This window comes from Pagrus major, chromosome 13 (genome assembly GCF_040436345.1).
Source record: "Pagrus major chromosome 13, Pma_NU_1.0".
NCBI classification, from domain to species: domain Eukaryota; kingdom Metazoa; phylum Chordata; class Actinopteri; order Spariformes; family Sparidae; genus Pagrus; species Pagrus major.
Genome location: NC_133227.1, coordinates 9,929,214 through 9,952,585, shown reverse-complemented (window position 1 = coordinate 9,952,585; position 23,372 = coordinate 9,929,214). Strand labels below are relative to the sequence as shown.

General features: G+C 40.4%; 1 protein-coding gene across 1 annotated transcript in view; it reads left to right on the top strand.

Annotated features, from left to right (window-relative positions):
* The window catches only part of fryb (furry homolog b (Drosophila)), a 55,611-nt gene that overhangs the window by 13,991 nt on the left and 18,248 nt on the right, over positions 1-23,372 (top strand). The window contains exons 2-35 of the mRNA XM_073479655.1: positions 1,069-1,262; positions 2,017-2,070; positions 2,184-2,323; positions 3,228-3,318; positions 3,803-3,882; positions 4,428-4,508; positions 6,930-7,098; positions 7,439-7,531; positions 7,769-7,867; positions 10,894-10,995; positions 11,535-11,638; positions 12,084-12,192; positions 12,791-12,877; positions 14,200-14,371; positions 14,535-14,667; positions 14,927-15,034; positions 15,192-15,318; positions 15,880-15,993; positions 16,221-16,385; positions 16,656-16,742; positions 16,851-17,110; positions 17,269-17,458; positions 18,153-18,277; positions 19,092-19,149; positions 19,573-19,664; positions 20,093-20,265; positions 20,482-20,642; positions 20,746-20,856; positions 20,975-21,129; positions 21,415-21,514; positions 21,645-21,816; positions 21,993-22,249; positions 22,327-22,473; positions 23,169-23,337. Of these exons, the coding sequence (XP_073335756.1) occupies positions 1,069-1,262; positions 2,017-2,070; positions 2,184-2,323; positions 3,228-3,318; positions 3,803-3,882; positions 4,428-4,508; positions 6,930-7,098; positions 7,439-7,531; positions 7,769-7,867; positions 10,894-10,995; positions 11,535-11,638; positions 12,084-12,192; positions 12,791-12,877; positions 14,200-14,371; positions 14,535-14,667; positions 14,927-15,034; positions 15,192-15,318; positions 15,880-15,993; positions 16,221-16,385; positions 16,656-16,742; positions 16,851-17,110; positions 17,269-17,458; positions 18,153-18,277; positions 19,092-19,149; positions 19,573-19,664; positions 20,093-20,265; positions 20,482-20,642; positions 20,746-20,856; positions 20,975-21,129; positions 21,415-21,514; positions 21,645-21,816; positions 21,993-22,249; positions 22,327-22,473; positions 23,169-23,337 (4,479 nt within the window). The remainder of the gene's footprint in view (positions 1-1,068; positions 1,263-2,016; positions 2,071-2,183; positions 2,324-3,227; positions 3,319-3,802; positions 3,883-4,427; positions 4,509-6,929; positions 7,099-7,438; positions 7,532-7,768; positions 7,868-10,893; positions 10,996-11,534; positions 11,639-12,083; positions 12,193-12,790; positions 12,878-14,199; positions 14,372-14,534; positions 14,668-14,926; positions 15,035-15,191; positions 15,319-15,879; positions 15,994-16,220; positions 16,386-16,655; positions 16,743-16,850; positions 17,111-17,268; positions 17,459-18,152; positions 18,278-19,091; positions 19,150-19,572; positions 19,665-20,092; positions 20,266-20,481; positions 20,643-20,745; positions 20,857-20,974; positions 21,130-21,414; positions 21,515-21,644; positions 21,817-21,992; positions 22,250-22,326; positions 22,474-23,168; positions 23,338-23,372) is intronic.

Below are 23,372 nucleotides of genomic sequence, written 5' to 3'. Positions count from 1 at the left end.
TGTAATCAAGAGAGAGAAATGAAAACATGGGCTGGCATGCTGCAAGTGTGTGTGTGTCCATCTGTGTGCCTGGAAAGTGTACCCTGTCAAACTTGGACACACTAAATATGAAATTAGTCATCACTGAGGGGTTTTAACATTACAGAAAGAAACTAGAATGCCACTCAGTAGAGCGCATACCTCCGCCATGGCCCAACAGTCCCCTTTGATTCAATCAAGCCTCATTCAATATACAATGAAACATTCATATCTGCTGGATCCAGATTTTAATTTGGATATTTATTGTATAATTCCTGGATCCGTCCCTTTATTTGGGTCCTCATCAAAAGTTAGCGGGGTCTATTCAGCTCCACAGTACTTCATTATAATCCTGTTCTGTCACACATTTTACCTTTATCCAAAAATGGCAGTTTCTGCATTTTTAGATTGCACTATTGGCCATATTGCAATTTCAATTGATAGAGACTAGTGAGTAAAGTAAATGTTTATTACAGCAGATGATCAGTAATAATGAGTCTTGTCAGAAAGTTTTTGGTGCATAGACTCTACAGGGAGATTTTGTGATCAAAAGGCATCAGCCCTGAGCAGCATCAGCAAGAGGAATCCCCCCCATAGAGTCCAGACACTGGTGGTGGTGGTGGTGGTGGTGGTGGTGGTTGAAGACTCTGCTGAGACAGATATGCTGATGAAATGATGAAGCTGATGAACTCTGACTCTGTGATGGGGAGGTGGAGGCTGTGCACAAAGAGGCAGGAGACAATCTTATTTAAAAAGACAGCAGCAATACGGTAGGCTAACAGTGAAAGTGTGTTGCTGTTTGGATAGATGTGCCCGGCCGATTATGACCAGCTGATATCAATTGATGGCCCCAAATAATGAGAGACAATTATGAGTGAGCATGAGTGAGAGGGATGAATGAAAGGATGGTAAGAGAATTAAACAAAGGACTGAGCATGCGAAAGAGTAGTTTTCCTGGCTGAACTTAAGCTAGAGCTTCATTTTGAAAATAATCAGATTAAATTAACCACGTCTATTTTGGACTAACTGACCTGTCCTGACTCTCCGCAGCCTCTCCAGTGGGACTGAAGCCGCCCCTCCCACCAGTCAGTGGAACCTTGGGAGAGAGAAAGGGTCCTGTCATCATGGCGCCTGTCAACGTGGACCCTGAGAGTAAGCCGGGCGAGTTCGTCCTCAAGAGCTTGTTTGCCAACTTCACCTTGCTCTCAGAACGCAAGATTCGCATCATCATGGCAGAACCACTGGTGAGTGACTTTGCATCGATAATGTCTCAGCCCGTCTCTCTCAGGTTACAGCATCATTCAGGAAAATGTTGTTGGATTTTATCCGTCTGCAATGAGCCTCACTGCCCTTAGCATCCTGGCTTGTATATAATGTAACCTAATCTAAAAAAGGCACATCATATTTTCCAATTATCTATTTTCTGTATCTTCCTACACCTGTATTTACAATATTTCAATCTAGGACTTTGAAAGACTCTTCTGTCCAAAATTTGAGGTTCATATTATACTTATTAGCAAACCTGAATGCTGACTGTTAATACCTCATCTTTTTTAGAAGGAACAAACTGTTTAAGTTTTCATCTCACAGTTATCCCCTTTCCACCAAATAAGCTCTGGTTTCTTGAACCGGTTCCTTGCAAGATTCTTGAAACCTTTGTGCTACCCAGTGTACAAGCCTGTGTTACTGCCAGTTTTGAGCAGAACCATTGTAATTAAGGGTATATCAGCAACATTTTTATGTCAGTTAAGACTGAGCATCTGATATATTTCACGAAATGAACATAAGAAGGCGCCTAAGTGCTAAATGATGAAATCAGTTCTTTAAATGTCTTGTATTTACAGGCTATACAGGAGTCTGGGGAGATACAAGCAATTTAGAGCAACTTTTGTCAGTCTGAGTTTTGAGTTTCCTGTCTCAAAGTTTCATAATAAAATGTCTACCTACGTCTCTTCTGACATGAGTGTTTTCCCTTCTGTCTACTCTTATATCTCACAGGAGAAGCCACTTAACAAATCTCTGCAGAGAGGAGAGGACCCACAGTTTGACCAGGTGTGTATACCAGACATGGAAACCTAATAAGCAATAAGCGCTTCTTCTTTTTTCCTCTTTCGTCCCACTAGCCACAACATTAACCTCTCACTTTCTCATCTCTCTCGCTGCAGTTGATCAGCTCTATGAGTTCTCTCGCAGAATACTGCCTGCCGTCTATCCTGAGGACTCTGTTCGACTGGTACAAGAGGCAGAACGGCCTGGAAGACGAGTCCCATGAATATCGACCCAGGGCCAATACCAAGTCAAAAAAGTAAGACGATACAAACGGCACACACACTCCCCTCAGCATCGACTAAACTGTCACATACACATACAAACAAATGCGTGAGAAATCCACAGAAAAACAAACCCCCACATGTCGAAAGGACTTCTTCTCTACTTTACCATAAAGTATTGCATCTGTTCATCCTGGCTGATAACATTTTTAACAAACCCTAACCATAAATGTCTCTCTTACTCAGTAATGTTGTAAAGGCCTTGGGAATCATTGAGTAGGAAACTAGAAAGAAAAAATATTGCTTTTTAGATTTTTACTAACATAATGTTTAGAGGCAGTAAACAATAAGCAATACTGTTAGTACAGCAGACTACTATATATGTAAACCCACAAGGTAGGGCTGCAGGTAACCATGGGTTGATTATTTTCACGGTTAGTTGATTAATCATCAATTTAGTCCATCATCCATCATTTGTTATCATAATCGATACATAATCACATTTTAGAAGCTGGAAAATGTTTGCTTGAAAAACGACTCGAATGATTGATCAATTGTCAAAATGCTTGGCATTTACTTTTCTTCTGATTGACTAATTGACTAATCATTGCAGCTCAAAGCAGAAAAACAAAACGTTAGAAAACAAATGTAAAACTATACTTCCACTGACAGTATACACAAATAAACTGCACTGAAGGTGTTGTCATCCTTGCAGGAGCTCATTTCCAAATCTCTAACAAACTGCACACTGAGTACACACAGTTGCACAGTGGACCAGATGGTGCCTACAATTAATTGATTAACGGAAATGTAATTAAAGCTGTTTCTCACGTAGGACACATACACACAGAGGCAAGGACAGGAGCCTACACATGGACCCCATGCAGTGAATGTGGCGAATAATGTTTCTGTTTCTTTGTTTCTGTCTTTTTGTCTCAGTGATGAGCAACAGAAGGACTACTTATTGGAGCGGAGAGATCTGGCAATAGACTTCATCTTTTCTCTAGTGCTTATAGAAGTTTTGAAGCAGGTGAGTCTCAGTTCATAGTGCAGTCAGTCACTTCGCACTATGCTTTTTGTCCCCTCAAACCTGTAAGCATGAGTGGATTTAACTTTAAAAAAAAGTCTGTCCTCAAACAGTATTTTAATCACTGGAAACAAAGACAGACCTGTAAAGTACTGTTGGCCTTAGCTTTAATCCTTTAATGCCTGCATAATAGTGAAAAAGGATTTAAACAGTCAGAACAATATAAATATTTAACACGCTCTTCTTTGATTAAAATCTCACTTGACATCAGTTGTACAGTATTTCCCACACAACTCACGTGAAACTAAATTAAAACAAATACAAAGAGTAATTTGAATTTTCTTGATCTAGTCTTGGATTCACAGAAATAAAATGCATATCAAGCTCCACAGACTGCCAGCAGAGCAGATAGTTCATTTATATTCCTTTTTTAAAAAATGTATTAAGACTGAACTCAGAATAAATTGAGTATTTTCTCTCCATCCAGATCCCCCTCCATCCTCTTTTGGATGGACTCATCCAAGAAGTTATAAACCTGGCCTTCAAGCACTTCAAATACAAGGAAGGGTAAGAATGATAACATACATTTACAGGAATGCATTAAATGAAAAACAGTTTAGAGTTTTGGTGCTGACCAACACACTCACATACAATTTTGATATCCACATGAAGATATACATAGCTCTCACAAACTGGGTAGGATCTAGGCATAGGCTTTCTAGGAACATGCTCAGACCTTTGTATTGTGACTAGGGGGCCCAGACAGAAGAGGAAAAAAACATTTATAAAGCTAGAAGAATCTCTGGTGTTTTATATATATATGTATATTCATTTTTAAATGTACCCAATGTTAGCTATACTTTCTCTAAGCCAGGTATACAAAGTACATGACTAAACAATTGAGTTTGAATACCAAAATACATAAATTGATAAGCTAAAATAGATGTTGAAATAGATGATAAATCCAGAATTATGACACCCCTATTTACCAAAGTAATATTTTGGCACAATATTTTTTTTTTTTACTTAAGCATGACTTTTGGGTACATTTGACCAAACTGATATAACAGCACTGCACATGGTTCATATTCATGTTTGTGTTTTCTCCTCAGGTATCTGGGACCCAACACAGGAAACATGCACATAGTGGCTGACCTCTATGCTGAAGTAGTGGGAGTCGTAGCTCAGTCCAGGTACTGTTGTGCAAATGAGTGTTTATACTCTTTGTGTCTACATACACATCAAATGTTTGCATATCTACAGGGAGTTGATTATATCAGTTGGCATTCAGTTTATTTTTTAAAAACAGAAAGGATTGTTTAGTGTAAATTTGTTGAGATAATCCTAAAACCTCTGTCTCTAATGTGTCACTATTCACGAGGCATGTGTGGCAGTAACTTAAATATCTACAATTCAATTTTATCTGTATATGTATTTATTTACTACAGTCTAGAATATATTCCTTGTGTTTGTCATATAAATTGAATTTGTAATCTAGGTCACGTTGCAGCTGTGGGCTGATTCTGAGTCAGGGTGGGAAATTGAATGTGTGGCTACCTGTCCTCCTCTCGACCCCATTTTCAGCAGAAATAGCAATTACCAGTGCTGTCCCCTCTGTCTTGAGAACAAATGAGGGAAAAGAAACAAATGCCTGCCATGTGTGCTCGTACTATGGTTGTGTGTGTGTGATGGTATAATGACACTCCAGATGATGGTCCTCGGTCTGTTTAATGTTGTGTGTGATGAGAGATGAGCGCTGTCCCCATTTTCCAGGAGGTTATTAGAGTGATGGAGGAGGTGAGGGTTCACAGGATAGCTCAGTCACTGCTGTCGCACGCACGCACGTGCACAAACACACACACGAAAATACAAGCTGAGCCATCACATCATTTAGCACAGTCAGGGATCTAATACTGTAGTTGATAAAACTATGGGTTTCCACTTGATTAAGCTGTTTGCTAACATCCTTTTTAGTGTTATTTATCTGTAGTACATAATTTACACAGAGCTATGAAAAGGTTGAGCACACACAGGCTTAAACAATCTGGTCACATACTTTATTCTTGGCATTATCTGTGTACCTTTCCAGCTTGGTTTATGGACGGCAGTGTTTATGTGCATCTCATTTAAACAGTCAGCACTAAACAGAACCCTGATGACTGTTACACTCACTTAACTGCTGTGGCAACCCCTGTGAAGCATGCAGAAGTGCGGCCCCAAAAAAACGCAGACGCTTGAAGAACAAGTGCACGCACACACGTTCACATTCCCTCCACATCACCCCTCCAGATGCCATTCTAAATATAGGCCTGCAGAGCACTGCTGGTATAATCTATCTGGATGGTGCGTACATACACAAACACACACGTAAGCACACACAAGTGTGCATATGCACATGCCAACAGATACATAGAGGAGGAAGAGTGAAAGAGAGAAAATAAGAGTTATCTACATGACACAAAATTGTAGTAATCCGACTAAGTGTGCTGTCACTGCTGAAACCTGGATATGAAAACATTTACTAAACTCAAGAGAATTTTAGAAAGACTTTTATAAAAAATATTTTCAGTTGAGGGGATGTTTCATGAAGGAAATTCAAACCTCAAAAGCCTTAAATGGAGTGCCTGATCTACAGATACAGACATTTAGTCGGATAAGATTCAAGGAAATCTCAGTGCTGCAGATGGAAAACTCTGACCTGCCGCTTCATTACACCTGGTGGATATGTGGGAATAAAGAAACTATCAACCCATTTTTTGCCTCTCGGCCGTTCGCGGCCGTTCTATACTATGCTTGTGGTTCCACCTGGTGTGGCACACCGCATTTCAGAAGCATCCAAGAAGCGCCCTGCTCCACGGAGAATACGCTGTCTAGTCTGTTTTTGACGGAAGCGGACAGAGGCCAGGTCAAGCTGCACAGAGCAGATCGAGCCAGGCAGGAAGTCAGACACAGAAAGAGCATAGAGCATGCGGCCAATTTTCAAAATAAAAAACCCTGTGCAGACTCTGGATTGACTTTTATGATATATTTTTCATAATATCAATAAACAATTAAAATAGACAACAAAAGAAACCATTTAACTGCGTAGCCTACTCATCCATTGTAGAAACACAAAAACAAAATAAGAAATAATAATAATCACAGTGTGAGCAAATTTTCGCCGCTGTCTGTTTGCCCGGGAATTTTTTCTCACTTCCATTAACATTGTAAGATAGTGCTATCTTCAACATGCTTGTCCATTTCTCAGAGAATAATGCATGGATCTTGGTGGAAAAAGTATTTAGGTGGTATCTGTGAGTGAGTACAATTTGATGCGGATCCAAATAAAAATTTGAATCTAGTGGATTTAAATGTGTTTTATTTGATAATGGATTATCTGATTTTGATTGAATTAAAGTGGACTGTTGGGCCTTGGCAGAGGTATGCGAGAGGGACTGCCATTCTAGTTTTGCCTGTTTTTGTTTTCTTGTTCCGTATTTCTGGTTGTGAAAAAGTCATAAAAACCTCATGAATATTATTACGTATAATTAATATAAATTAATATAATACGTTTAAAAAAACAAACTGACAAGAATCGAGCGGCTGTTCAAATGTGATCACACTTTCCTCTGCAGGTTCCCGGCAGTGAGGAAGAAGTTCATCTCCGAGCTGAAGGAGCTGAGACAGAAGGAGCAGAGCCCCTACGTCATCCAGTCCACCATCAGCCTCATCATGGGACTCAAGTTCTTCCGAATCAAAATGTACCCGGTGGAAGACTTCGAAGCCTCCTTCCAGTTCATGCAGGTAGACTGAGCTGAAATCCTGTCAGTCACATGTCAAGAAGTCGTGAAGAGGTTCTGGTTTAGGAATCTCAGGGAGTGTTCGCAGGACAGACAGGCTCGGTCTCTACATACATTCATGCCTGGAAGCTGTTTAGAGAACTATCTATTGATTAATCTGAAGTAAGCTGGGGTTAAGTGCCTTGTTTGTTTGCCCTTTGATGGTAATTGCAGTAGCGAGGATGTTTTCTAACTTCCTTCCCGCATAACGAAACAGGGATTTGAAACGGTGACCTTGCATTTACAGAATTATCATGTATTGTTTATCTTACTCTCTCTGACTCTCTCTCTCTTTATGTCTTTAGGAGTGTGCACAGTATTTCTTGGAAGTGAAGGATAAAGACATCAAGCACTCATTAGCCGGACTATTTGTGGAGATACTTGTACCTGTTGCTGCTGTAAGTGCATTTTAATTCGCTGCTCCATGTACTTTTGCCTTTATCAGATTTAAGTTATTTTTTGTCTTTCAATAAAAAAATCTGTTCTTTTGTACAGTATGACTAAATATATATTGTTTATATCTTAAGAGTTATATAAATCTTAAGCTTGTGAATATATACAGTCAGGTAAAGTAGATTAAGTTAATTAGAGTCTGGTAAAATCAATTTTCTTGTGCTTTAATCCTCCTCCCCCAGACTGTGAAGAATGAGGTGAACGTGCCGTGTCTACGAAACTTCGTAGAGAGTTTGTACGATACCACACTGGACCTGTCCTCGAGGAAGAAACACTCACTGGTAAGTTCCTCCCCATATTCTGTTTCATCACTGCTCATCCCTCTTCATTTCCTCTCCATTAACAGCAATTGGTGAAAGCTCTTACTGTAACTCTTCCAACATGTGGGCTTTTATCTCCACATGAGGAGGAGACAGAAGTGCAGTGTGCAGTACGCAGGCTAGTTTTTGAAGCGGTGCCAGATGGGCAATATTTCCCCACAGCAGGGAAACAGGCAGGGGAATCAGCAAATTAGATGCAGTACATCTCCCTTATTAAGATAGTGGTCTCACATGAGCAAGCATGCAGTAAAACCCCTCTGCTTAATTATCAGGGCTGTTGCCGTACTACTTTAAAGATTAAACAAGTTGTGACACAGGATTGTGTAAAAAATATGACTTAATTCACTAATCTATCTCACTATTGTTACTTCGTCTGTAATTTAGTACTTAAAGGGGCAGCTCACCCCAAAAACAAAAATACTAACCTTTTTCACTCTTACTTGTAGTGCTTTTTATCCAGCAAGTTTCTTTTGTGTGGGTTGCCGAGCTTCGTAGATATCGGCCGTAGATATGTCTGCCTTCTCTTGAACATAATGGAGCTAGATGGCACTTGGCTTGGCTCAAAGTGCCATAAAATACAAAATACACAAAGATAAACCACAGATCTTGTTTTGAGTAGTTTCAGGTAGGGACTCTTTTCTTTCTGTATCACCGCAGGAGGCGTGCATCTCCCCATGGACAAGAGGCTTGTGCTCATGATAGCACAGGATCTAAACATTAAAGGTGTCCTCTTTGGCTGAGCCGTAACGTTAGCTAGCTTTTTTCAGCTGAGTCAGCTAGCCTCTCAGTCAATAAGAGGAAAATGAATTGTTTTTAATTTTGGTTTGAACTGTCCCTTTAAATTTTAACCTTTTCTAAAGTCTAATGAAAAAAAAACAACCTTTCTATAAGATTGGTTAACTTGTTTAAGGTATTTCCTATGGTCATTTTTATTTTTTTTCTTTGATTTAGAGCTGTAAGTGCTTCATTGGAAACAGGTTGAAGATAACAAGGTTGTTGGACAGAAATGATTTGATAAGACAGATTTTTTTGTAGTCTAGCGCAGCAGTTCATTCCCTTTAGTTCTCTATGAAATTTTGCCCCTCCTTTGGGTTGTGTTCCACAGCCATTTGATCAATTCATATGATAATAACACATGGCATCAGGTGATATTCGTTGCATGACGCAGGGCTGCAGACAGACATGCCACTCAGCCATCGCGCATGCTTCCTTTGATAGATTCTCCAAATTCTTCAAGCAACCCATGCATTCGAGACTTGACACACCTCTCTGCTCACATTCTGTATGTTTTCACTTTTAGCGCACATGCATGAACACAAACGAACAATAACCTGGCATGCCAGAGCAAAATGGACAGACAGGATAGTGACAGTGTGGAGCATTTCAGTAATTGTTTTTCTTTAACATTCTGAGACACTGAAATGGGAGATAGACAGATAACATATAACCTCCTTGATAAGGACTGACAGGTAAATGATGCACTCCTCAAACCGAGCGTTCCCACAGCCATTCATGACAAGGGTGTACCTGGACCTACACCGGTAATTAACGAGGTATTCATGTTGGAGAATGATCTGCATGCAGACTTACACACCTCTACCAGATGGTTGAATGGACTAGACAGCCAAGTTCACATTCCTGTGTGTGAACTTTGCTTTTCACACACTGGTTTTGCCTTTAAACATATTAAGGTATTATTCTTACTGTGGTTGCTTTAATTATGCCTCTGCGCCGGTGATAGCTGTGACTGGAGGCGTAATGTTTTTGGGTTGTCTGGGTTGTTGTCTGTACGTCCTATTCTCGTGAACACGATATCTCGGAAACGCCTGGAGGGAATTTCTTCAAATTCAAAATGTCCACTTGGACTCAAGGTTGAATTGATTAGATTTTGGTGATCAAATTTCAAGGTCACCTTGAGACTGTGGTGATTGTAGAGACGTTCCAGAGCCATGTTTTAGAATTTGTGGCTTCTTTACAGAAACATCCATATTTAAATAATTGTGGTCCAACACAAGCTCACTGGTTTTGCTGATAGTGAGCTTCAGGTGATTGCTGTTGCACCATGTGACGAAGCTCCCCATCGGTGCTCTGTACTCCTCTGTAAAGATAGTCTTTAAGTGAAGACAGCATGTTTCTCACTGGAAAGTATTCACTGGAATCATACATGTCAATATAGTGAAAATGCCCATTTAATACCTTTTATTGAATATGACAGCACAGACATGGATGTCAATTGAAAATATCTTTTCACAATTCCAACCCCATAAACACCTCCCCCCTATCCTTCTCATTAAAAACCTACTGGCAAGATAAAGCACACAGGAAGTGTTTTGTTAATTTGACTTTATTTCAGAGAGAAAGACAAAGATGAGTGAGACAAAAACAGGCTAATGAGGGATTTATGAAGCCTGAAAGAAGTGTTGGTGAAAAAAATGTGAAGCTTAATCTGATATAATGAAATTGCCCATTGTTATCAAATGATAAAGAGCTCAGAAATTAGATTTCAGCTTGGAGTAAATGATTCTCAGATCTGTTTAACTGACTGAAAGCAGTTTGAAAGTAATAAGCTGCATACTGTAGTTACTGGATAAACCTTAGGGGTGGGAGTCAGACTTATTCAAGTTTCGATAAGAACATGATACGTTGCCCATGATAGCAATTGTATCATGATACAGCAATTCTGCACTTACTTGATACACTGCAAGGCAACCATCTATGATAAACGATGTCTGTGTAACTGGAGAAGAAAAAATATGTATTTATTCACTGCATTGTGGTGTTTATTTTACAGAGATTAAACTATGTACACAAAAGTGTATAGATTCTTAACTCAGTGCTCCTCTAACACACACCTAATAGACCTTCTGAGGAAGACTTAGAGTCTGAATGAAGATGAACTTTAAATTCTGATAACCTGATGCTTTACTGCATGTTGTGTGAACTGTCTGATGCACATGTGTCCCATCTGTCTCCTCTCTCCGCACCAGGCCCTGTATCCTCTGGTGACCTGCCTGCTGTGTGTCAGTCAGAAGCAGTTCTTCCTCAGCCGCTGGCACATTTTCCTCAACAACTGCCTCTCAAACCTCAAGGTCAGCCTATCTTTACCATGCAAATGGAAATAATTAGCATAGCATGGCATTTGTACAGGTCACAGGCGCTGTTATGCAGCACCCACTCAGAAAAAACTATGCAGCTGTGCAATAAATTTCTACCCCTGGGGAAGAATTTTGACAAAGTGAAAAACAGTGCATGCACACAACAGTGATTTTCACACAACGAACAGCTTCACTAGCACAACCTAATACCTTTGAAACTTTCAAATCAACCATCAGTATGTATTGCCTCAAGGGGAACACTGCAAGTTAATTTAAGAACACAGTGATTGATGGGGGCTCATAAAGACTTCTGTACAAGTTGACTTCATGATCACAAAGTAGATGCTTACGCACGCAGCGCGTGCTGTAAATTATCACGTGACTGTAAGGTACAGTATGTTAGGAATGCCGCATGTTTCACAAGAACGTTGTTGTTGTTTGGAGTGAGAGGAAACCCTGTGAAACATTTTTTGTTATGTGGAGGTACAGTATGTGAATTAATGCCGTACATGTTTGCATGCGTGTTTATGCAGAATAAAGACCCCAAGATGGCACGTGTGGCTCTAGAATCGCTCTACCGCCTGCTGTGGGTCTACATGATCCGAATAAAGTGCGAGAGCAACACTGGAACACAGAGGTAACAGGCACACCTAGTTTCTCATCAACAAAATGGAAGATGTCCTGTTTTTAGCGTCACTAAGACATTGTTAACTGTATTTTTATACCTTGTCATAATTATAATGAACAAGCCAGGAACTCTTTAGGTTTTAGCTCTTTTTCTGCTTCTTCCCTTGCTTGGTAACATTTGTGGTCTGAAGTTAAGTTTTAGCAGATTTCCTTCAAAACACAGCCCATTTCATAAATTCTGCGCAATGCAGAGGAGAGGCTATCACTCTTTTTTTACTTGGTGTTGTTTGTTTAATTAGGTAATTATGTATGTGTCTTAAAATGTACTGTATGTGTAAATGATGTATTAGAATCCTTAAAAAGCAAAACCTGTAATGATTTTGCTGAGGTATTTGACACTGTCTCCTCCCTCTCTGCCTGTGTCGCCTCTCTCTCGTCTCTCCTTCTTCTTCCAGTCGTCTGACGTCCATCACCTCCACCCTGTTCCCCAAAGGGAGTCGTAGCGTCGTGCCCAGAGACATGCCCCTTAATATTTTTGTCAAGATCATCCAGTTTATTGCACAGGTGTGTATGTATGACACTTGCACACACTTCTGTGAAGTCTCAGATGCGGGTTGGTACTCTGCTTTAGGTCAGAGCGCATGAGAAATTAAGTGGAATTTGTTGTGTTTTGTATGGAGCCAACTATTTGCCAACTTCTACGATTTATTCCGTGCTTTTCTCTGCTATCAGTAAGAAAGACAAACACCAGTTAATCCAAAAATTATGTTGACAGAGTCACAGAAACAGGTCAAAAGCTAAAAAAATATTATTTCAGTACCTACTCACACAGTCGCTCTGATTATACAGGATTACCAAGAGTGTAGGTCATCAGATATTTGTTACATTTCACCAAAATCCATTATGAAAATTGAATACACTTCATCTAATGGCTGTGTGAATGTATAAATGACATTTAGTGAATTTAGATAAATTCTATACAATCCATACATTGTCCTGTCCTTAGATGTCTTTTTTCATTTGTAATCTCTCTATATAATCAGTTATATAACAAAAATGTCACATGTGAACACTGTTGACGATATACAGTAGATGTACTGGCTGCCTCACACCACATAACCTCTGAAATCCTGTAACACTGGTATGTTTGCCCTCCTTTCAGGAGAGACTGGATTTCGCCATGAAGGAGATCATATTTGACCTGCTGAGTGTTGGGAAGCCTGCCAAAGCCTTCAGTCTCAACCCAGAGGTAAAGGGAGCAGACGCAGACATTCAACCATGTGCAAACATTCACACACAGATCACACAGTGTATCTCCTGGCCAAGTTACAAGGATGAGCATTCCAGTTTTTATTTGTAGTCTTCCGTCAGTGAGGAAGGTGAAGAACAGTGTGTTCTCTGTTGGAGCTTTGAAATTTTAATGCACCACCAGAATGAAAAGGCACCTTTTTTTTATCTGCGGCAAAGTGATAATATGCAATGTGATTACAGGATTCTGCTCATTAAAGTCACTGCGTGTTTAAGGGGAACTGATTTGACACATCAAAGTCTGTTTACAGGCTACTGCATATGTGCAATAGAGTTGTATAAAGCCTTTTGTGTTTCCAGTTTGATAATTTATAATAATACTCATACTAATTATACTACTACTACTAGTACTACTAGTACTACTACTACTAATAATGATAATAATAGTATTTATATAGCACCTTTAAAAGCAGAGTTTACAAAGTGCTTTGACAGACAAGCAAAAGCAAGAAACTCAGGAAGACAATATTACAGAAGAAACACTCAACAGTCAAGCCAAACAAAGAAGCCTAGTCTAAGGAGAAGTTAAAACAAGAAGGCAGAACACAAAATGTCAATACGAGTAATCACAAGTAAAAAATATAAAAGTGATAGAACAGGCAAAATCATAAAAAAAGCAATGCAAGTAAAGAGATAAATAAAAGAATAAAATCAATTAAGGATGATAAGAAGACACCATCACATCAGAGGAATTAAAAACAGATAAATAGGTTAAGAAGAGTAAAAGGATTAAAAGATAAATAAATAAATTAACAAGTCATGTCATTTTTTTGAGAAAAAATAATCCGGACTCGAGGCTACATTAGCTGCTACTAAGATAAGACAACGAAATCTTCACCTGACCTGTCAGCAGTTGTGTTGCATTATGGATAATGTAGGTGCAAGGTTTTGACAAGGCAATAGTGTGGAGTACTCTTTAAACACAGTAAAGGCACTCACCGGTGTGGTGGGTATGTTTTGGATAATTCAGAAATATGTAAAATTACAGTAAGACATTAGGATTGTGAGATTACAAATTTAGTTTGAAAAAAACAAACCCCTTGTTGAGCAGCACTGAATTATTGAATATGTTTAAAAATAATCATCCCAAATAAACATTTAATTACAGTATTAAATATTCTGTTGTGTCCTACAAATTAATTTTGCTCGCTAAAGTGTAAGGACTGCCTGGTGATTTGCTGCCAGACTCTGCCACACATTCACCATTGCTCCTGATAAATGGACTGTCTGGCGTGTAGTAACGATGCTTTATCTGTGTTCCAGCGTATGAACATAGGTCTGCGGGCATTCCTGGTGATAGCAGATGCTCTGCAACAGAAGGACGGAGAGCCCCCAATGCCCAACACAGGAGCCACTCTGCCCTCTGGAAACTCTCTGAAGAAGAAGAAAACATATCTCAGCAAGACGCTAACTGAAGAGGAAGCCAAACTAATAGGTCTCTGTGTGTGTGTGTGTGTGTGTGTGTGTGTGTGTGTGTGTGTGTGTGTGTGTGTGTGTGCGTGTGTGTGTGTGTGTGTGTGTGTGTGTGTGTGTCTGTAGGCATTCACGACAGAGTCATTTGAATGCAGTGTCTAACTCTATGTCTATGTTCTCCACAGGCATGTCCTTGTACTACTCCCAAGTGCGAAAGGCTCTTGACAACATCCTGAGACACTTGGACAAGGAGGTTGGTCGTTGTATGATGCTCACCAGTGTCCAGATGCTCAACAAAGAACCAGAGGACATGATCACGTATGTTACTACGTACTAAAGTGCAGCAACTGTTTTTAGCCTTTTAGTGCTGAGGGCTATTCTATTACTGATACGTCAGAAAATGAGACACTTTCACTTTGTAAATTATTTGGAATTGTGATATTTTAATGACATTCGGTATGTGATATTGTGATATAGATATATTGTTAACATAACCTACCTGTATTTTGAGTTAGGAAATTTACAAATGCCTTAAACAACTGTTAGCATGCTAAATGTCCCTCTCCGTCTTTGACAGTGGTGAAAGGAAGCCTAAAATCGACCTGTTCAGGACGTGTGTGGCTGCCATTCCTCGGATCCTTCCTGATGCCATGTCAAAACCTGAGCTCATTGACCTGCTGTCAAGGTGAGTTAGAGACAGGACAACTTCATGTCTGGCTAGCTAACATACTATTTATTTACAAGACAAATCTATCCTGAGTAATCACTGATAAAAAAAGTATTTTTTGTTGGAATCCATATGAAGATGTTAAGTATAACTTGTGCTGTCATCTTTCCCTCAGACTTACAGTGCACATGGACGATGAGCTTCGTCTTATTTCCCAGAACTCCCTGCAGAGCCTGCTGCTGGATTTCTCAGACTGGAGGGAAGACGTCCTGTTTGGTTACACACATTTCCTTTTACGCGAGGTAAAACTGGCAGAAAAATGCAGCTTACCCGACAATGAAAGATTACTGTATATCCTGCATTTGCATTTGTTGCACCTCCTTTATGTGTGTGTTAAGGCTTGGTTATTGTGCTCATCTTTGATAGACACTAGATAACAGAAGAAAATAGTAATCCAGATTGAGAAGAAGATGAAATCTTAATTGGTCTTTTCCGTGTTCGTTGAGTGATTAATCATCATTGACTTCATATTTCATCTCTTTTTTTTTCAACCTAAAATTGAAAGAGGAAATACAAAACATAGACATACAAAACTCAAAATTGGTTGCTACAACAGCACTTTTCTTCCTTATTTCTTCCTTTTCACTTCCTTGTGTCAATTGTTCAAAGCCAAAATCTCTATAACATTTAAGTTAATACTGCAAAGTGCAGCTTACCCTTGCAGAATTATCATTTGTGCCACAGGAGGCCTGTCAGAAAAACTCAATTAGAGTGATTGAAAGCATTATCCTAAATTAACAACATATACTAACTCATTGAAATTGGCAGCCCCCTGATAAATGTCCCTCTCCCAACTATTCCAGGTCCAAGACACCCATCAAGGTCTGCAGGATGCATCTGTGAAGCTCCTTCTGCAGCTGCTCACACAGTGGAGGTTAGCTCTGCAGCTCCAGGGGAAGACGCGAGGTGGAGTTGAGGTTTGTACAGCTAAATGTAACACACTTCATACTCTTTTCCCCTGTTACACCAGTTATCTGGTTATTCATTGTTGAGATGAGTATCTATTTGATTTTTTTACTTTAAAATGCATTGATCCAATGATGTATCTTGCAACTAAAATGTTTGTGTGAAGTGCTATGATTAAAAGTAGTATTTGTAACTCTAGGCTAACTTCTCCTCCTTCTCTGTCTTTCCTCTCCATCAGTCCAGCCCGAGACTGCCTGAGCGAAGCCCTCACTGCTCAGTCCTCCATGCGGTTGAGGGTCTGGCTCTGCTGCTCCTCTGCTCGTGTCAGACCAGCACGAGGAAGCTGGCAGTCGGTGTGTTAAGAGAAATACGCTGCCTCTTCACGGCACTGGGCCACGCTGAGGTATGACACTGGAAACTCTCATCTTCACCAAACAAACACAGCGTCAAACTATTCACCACATGTTTATCTCACCTTTTAAAGCGTCTGTATAGAAGTGACTGGCAAAATACCAAGGACAAATATTACCATTACGTAGAAATGGCAGGATGTAAGGAGAGCCCTCTGACTGTAGCTGTGATTAGATGTGCAGCATATGCACCAGGTGAATTCTCTCACATTATATGACGCTGTTATAAAAATAGCTGATTCTATAAATGTCCTCCCCTCCAGGACGACGACAAACCCATGATAGAGGTCATGGACCAGCTGAGCCCTGCTGTAATGGACAGCTTTGTTCACGTGGCTGTGTCTGACTCAGTGAGTGTATTTATTTTAAGAGTGTGATCACAGATTAGTGCATCAGATGGATCATTTATGTAACAGTCTTCCAAATGACTTATTTTGCTCTTAAACTCTCTCCCTCAGTCCACGTTGCCTCTCAGCCACCATGTCGACCTCCAGTGGCTGGTGGAGTGGACGGCTCGACTGGTCAGCAGTTCCTACGACGTAAAGAGCCCCAGCCATGTCTGGATCTTTGCCCAGTGTGTAAAGGACCCGTGGGTGCTCTGTCTGCACATCTTCTTGCGGCAGGAGCACCTACCCAAACACTGCCCCATCGCCCTGGGATACGCCTGGCCCTACGTTTTCACACGGCTACAGCTGCTGCTGCCACTGGTTGACCCCAAGTACGAGAACACACTTTTTTATTCAAGCACTTAACTGTCACTTAACAGCCAAATATCTCTATGATCTCTACGATCATGTATCTCATACAGCAAATGATCCATGTCTATATCTGTCAAATATCTGACCACTTGCCTGTTCTCCTTCTGTCTTTCCGCAGCAGTCCTGTAAATGCTAAGAAGACCAGCACAGCCGGCTCCAGTGACAACTACATCTCTCTGTGGCGTAACTACCTGATCCTGTGTCTAGGTGTGGCTAAGCCAAGCATCATGTCCCCCGGTCACCTCAGAGCTTCCACACCAGAGATCACTGCCACCACGCCTGACGGCAGTGTCACCTACGACAACAAGGTGTGTGTTTGTGCTGCAAACAGATTCCAGAATTAGAAAGGAAAAGAAAGAAAGCTAATTCTGACACTTAAGAAGCTGGAACCAGCAAATGTTTAACATTTATGAGTAATCAGATATCAAAATAGTTGGCAATTCATTTTATTTGGATGGACAAATTGTTGCAGCTCAATTTTTATTTTAATGTTGCAGCTCGATTTTGATTTTCTGCTTATTATTTTGATTTGATTGATTAATTATTTAGTCTTTAAAATGACAGAAAATAGTGAAAACATTACTGAACTGAAAGTGATGTCTGCAAATATCTTGTTTTCTCTAACCAGTTGCCCAAAATCCCCCAAAAATATCCAATTTATAATGTCATATAACAGAGAAAGGATATATCACCTCACATTGGAAAAGCTGGAACCTGAAAGTAATTGGTATTTTTGCTTAAAAAATTACAATCAATCAAAGCAATTAATTGTTTTAACTGTAAGGGCAAATAGTAAATATATTGTTTCTCTGATCCACAGCAATGATAAATGTGATATAAATTGTGAAGAGTAATCTTCAGGTAGAGAAACAGAATTGGAAATCTGACATTTTGAAATGGTGAAAAACCAGAGACTAGTTGATAATGACAGTGTAATAGACACCATGTACTCAGTTTTTTAATTTGCCTGATACATGTTTGTGATTTGTTTTTATCTCTCAGGTGATAGGCACTCCCTCAGTAGCATGGCTTCTGAAACAGCTCGTCCCGCTAATGAGAGCTGAGAGTTTGGAGATCACAGAGTCTCTGGTGCTCGGGTTCGGATGTACAAACGCTCTGGTCTTCAGGTACGGGAACATGCAGACATATGCAGTGACAACACACGCACAGCTCGTGTCGCACACATCGGACTTGGGTCATATTGTTTTACTTTCAGGATTGTCAAATAGTTTGTTCATTAAAGAAACAAAAATATGATTTAAAGCTCATATGACTCTTCATGATGATCACTCTGTTGTGATGTTGATCCAGGCCTGTTGTTTGTTGGTGTAGAATAAACACACAAAGCCTGTGAGGAGGGAATGACGCTGGACAGACTGGTAGATAACAAGAGAAAATGGATGATGTGCAAGATTTAGTCCTCATCTCTTACATAAGAATGACACGATTCATCAGCCTTTTTACGCTCCACTCTGCTTCTGTTAGTTATTCCCATCTGTCTTCACATTCACTTCATAACTGAGATGCTTCAGTGACACTCAGGGGGAAAAAGAACTGCGTCACAGACGTAGAAGACAATTCTTAGAGGGACAGAAATGTATCACATTTTTTCACAGGACAGAGGTTCCATTGTGACACAGAGGTATTTCATTTTAAAGAGATCATCTATGTTTAACCTGAAATGTTTTCCAAAAGGGCGCTCATTGTTATCAAGGAGATTAAGGTCTCCGCAGACAAATTTGTCTGACATTCCTGCGTTTGAGGATTAGTGGTTTGATGGCATGTGACGTTTGGGTTGCACAAGATAAGAAATCTGTTACAAACCATTCTGTTCCCTCGAATCAGACTATCCCCCATCTGCAAGTGAAGAAGATTCGATCTGTCTCATTTAGCGTTGAAGCAATCAATTGATCTTTGCCCTCTTTGATCCTGTGTTTATAGGGAGCTAGTCGAAGAACTGCATCCACTGATGAAGGAAGCACTGGAGCGTAGGCCCGAGGTAACACACACATTAACACACACACAGATGGAGAATTTTGAGAGAAACGCACTGACAAAACTGAAACAAGATCAGATTAACTTTATTGATCCATGAAAATAAAGATGTCTTTTATATACAGCAGTTAATAAGAGTGTAGATGTATATCTGTCATGTTGTATGTAGTATATTTTCATATCTATTAGAGATGTCTTACATAAGTCAATAATTTAATATTTATGAAAATTGACTTATTGATTTTTTGACTCTTAATGGTAAATTGCTTTTCTTTTTACAAATCACTTACACAGTATATAAACAAAACAACATATGAATATAAACATGTTTTTTTCCCAATTCAACTGCAGAATTGATTTTGTTTGTTTGAGGACTTAAATGTACTCCCAGTACAGCAGTAAACTGAAAACCTGTGTTTGTTTTCAGAACAAGAAGCGCAGAGAGAGGAGGGATCTTCTCAGGCTGCAGCTGCTGAGGATCTTTGAACTGTTGGCTAATGCGGGAGTAATCAGTGACAGGTAGCATACATATTTAATCTATTGAGTGTCCTCTTGACGTTTTTGTTTTGGTCTTTCCTTGTACGTATGGGCTCATGCATCATTTCAATAGCAGGTGCAATATTAAACTTCTGATATCATGAGCAATATCACCTTTTTATTACTTCTCAGTGTCATTGCATATACTACTTTTCCTATTTTTTCTTTTTTTTGTAGTTCACTTATATTCCTAAATTGTCATTATTGTTCTATTTGACACTGATGTCAGCATTCACTCCTTTTACACTTTATATTATTACTCTATTGTGTTGTGATTTTTAAATTTATGTTGTAAGTTCGAGCAACCTCTTCTTCTCTCACTCGCATCCTTTTGTACCTTCTGGCCTTCTGATGAGGACATTCCCTACATCAAAGATGATTTCAATGATTGTCCTTCTTTTCCTCTGCAGCACCAATGGAGCACTGGAGCGTGATTCCCTGGCACTGGGTGCCTTGTTCCTTGAGTATGTGGATCTAACCCGGATGCTTCTGGAGGCTGAGAATGAGAAGGAGCTGGACGTGCTTAAAGACATCAGAGCCCATTTCAGCGGCATGGTGGCTAATCTCATCCAGTGTGTTCCCGGTAAATCATTTTATTACTTTTTATGATGTTATATATCATAATACATTTGTCTGTCAGTGGTAGTCGATGTAGTCGCCCTGGCTGCAACAGTGTTCTGCAGCCACAGCCTGAATTTTAATGCTAGTGCTCATAATTTACAATCGTATATTTAAACCTGTCTCCTTTTTTGACCCCTCATGTCTCTCTCTCCCTTCTCTCTAATCCTCCCACTCACAGTCCACCACAGGCGCTTTCTCTTCCCTCAGCAGTCTCTGAGACACCATCTCTTCATCCTCTTCAGCCAATGGGCTGGACCCTTCAGCGTCATGTTCACTCCCCTCGATCGTTACAGCGACCGCAACCACCAGATCACTCGCTACCAGTACTGTGCTCTAAAGGTAAGCAATAACCATACTCCCGTGACTCAAACCTCTCATTTGTTCCTGTTATCGTATCATACAGATGCCTTAGCTTTAACTCTTTTGTCACTTTGTCAACTAGGCCATGTCAGCAGTTCTGTGTTGCGGTCCAGTGTTTGACAATGTGGGTCTCTCTACTGACGGCTATCTCTACAAATGGCTCGACAACATCTTGGCGTGCCACGACATACGGGTAGGTCAACTTTTTTCTGAAACAGTATGAAAGTTTTCATTCAAATCTTAGTTTTCCTAAATTGTTTTCCTCCTTCTGTGGAGTAATCACTCTACATAATAACGTGTGTTTGCCCCAGGTGCACCGTCTGGGCTGTGAGGTGGTCATCCTGCTCTTAGAACTCAACCCAGACCAAATCAACCTATTCAACTGGGCTGTGGACCGCTGCTTCACTGGATCTTACCAGCTGGCATCTGGCTGCTTCAAGGCCATCGCCACTGTCTGCGGCAACAGGTAGGGAGTCGTGCATTTGTTACATTTGTTAATGAAGCTGACGTCAAGACACTGAAGATCGACCAGCTCCAGGGAAACAACTCTATAGCTTCTAACCTCCCTTTTAAAGTTTTTTTTCTGAAAAATGTACTGTAATCAAGGTAAACAAAGACCAGTTACTATTGTCTTGATTATAGGACTTGCAAAATCATCCAGAACACACTGACAACAACTGTCTGTTCACATTCATTGAATTGGTATTCATTGCAACTAGCATCTAATGACCATTTCTCCTTACTTTCCCAGGAATTACCCATGTGACCTTGTGACCTTGCTCAATCTGGTGTTGTTCAAGGCCTCAGACACCAGCAGGGAAATATATGAGATCTCCATGCAGCTGATGCAGGTACAAACAAGACACAGAGAAGAACAACACAGTCCGAATAATACAAATTACAAAGGGTACAAAGGTGGAAAAGAGCATATAGCCAAAATCTGACAATGCTTTTTGTAAAAGATCAATATCATGTGTGCAGGTGCTGGAGTCCAAGCTGTGTGCATACTCTAAGCGGATGGTGGAGCAGAAACCTGGAAATATTTTGTATGGAACGCACGGCCCCCTACCTCCCCTGTACAGCGTCAACCTGCCACAACTCTCCATCCAGCTGGCCAGCATGTACCCAGAGCTCACTCTGCCTCTTTTCTCAGGTACACTTTTCACGCTGAAGCACATTCAAAACTTCCAAGAAGCCATTATTCTTCCTGAGACGGTTGTTAAATCCCAGGGTGTTTCTGTTGTTGTTCAACATTTTTAAAGAGTCCTCAGCTTCGTCAAAGTACTTCAACTTCCATTAATTCCTCTGACATTTTTTTCCTCCTTGTAGAGGTGAGCCAGCGTTTCCCAACCACCCACCCCAATGGCAGACAGATCATGCTATCCTACCTGCTGCCCTGGCTCAGTAACATTGAGCTAGTTGACACAGGGCTCCTACCGCCTGCCTCAAGCCCGTGCACACCAGAGGAAGAACCTCACGGTCAGGGACAGGGCGTGAATCTGTCCCCGTGTCTGAGAGGTAATGGCTGGGGCTCCCTGCAGGCAACATCACTGGTGCTCAACAACCTCATGTTCATGACTGCAAAGGTAAATATTGAAAATTACTAATTTTCCAATTAAGTTTGCAGCCTTTCAACAGGATTTTCTTCTTTTTACATTATCAGTACGGAGACGAGGTTCCTGGGCCGGAGATTGAGAATGCCTGGAATGCATTGGTGTCCAATGAGAGGTGGAGCAACAACTTACGGATCACCTTGCAGTTCCTTATCAGCCTGTGTGGAGTCAGCAGCGATACCACACTGTTGCCTTATGTAAGTGTTGTCTGCAGACACCGAGGCACTGCTCTAAAGTTGTAGCCATGAAAACTAAAAGCCCCAAAGGAATTGAATTGTAGTGCTCCTTTTTATAACTCATAGTTTACGAAGTGATTTTTGGTCAAATGTAAAAATATAGTTGAATGTGAATGATTTACTCTGCAACAGTAGCTGTGGTTCCATCAACATATTTCTATGCACATTTTGAAGTATTAAATTTGGAAAAGTTTGATGGAAATGGCATAATTGAACAGTCCACATAGATCTGATGTCACCTTTCTTCACATTAATACATGAATCAAACAGAAAGGTAGAGGTTTAAATGTTTTAAAGGCAGGCCATGATCTAAACTGAACAGGAAGTCGGCTATTTTACACATTTCAGAGTCCATGCGGAGGACGTCTACATGCCTATTATGTCATAGACATACACAGAGAGTGTACCTTTTTTTCCCCCCCTTTTCTGTGAAGTCACAGTGAACTCCTTCGCAGAAAAATACATGCAAATTCAGAGACAACTTGACAGTCAATGTTCGCTGACAAGGCCGCCACTGCCACACACTCATTTTCTTTTGCAGATTTTCTTGAAATTAGGTTAAAGTTTGTTTCATCTCATGATCATAACAATAACCATAGCAAATATACAGCGATAATGTGAGCTAAACCTTTTAATGTGTTTGTATCTGTGTTCAGATTAAGAAGGTGGTGATCTACCTGTGTCGCAACAACACCATCCAGACCATGGAGGAGCTCCTGTTTGAGCTGCAGCAGACTGACCCAGTCAACCCTGTGGTGTTGCACTGCGACAACCCCCCCTTCTACCGCTTTGCTGCCAGCAACAAAGCCTCCACCTCACAGACAGGTTAGAGGAGATGTTCCTCTCATATCCTCTGTCAC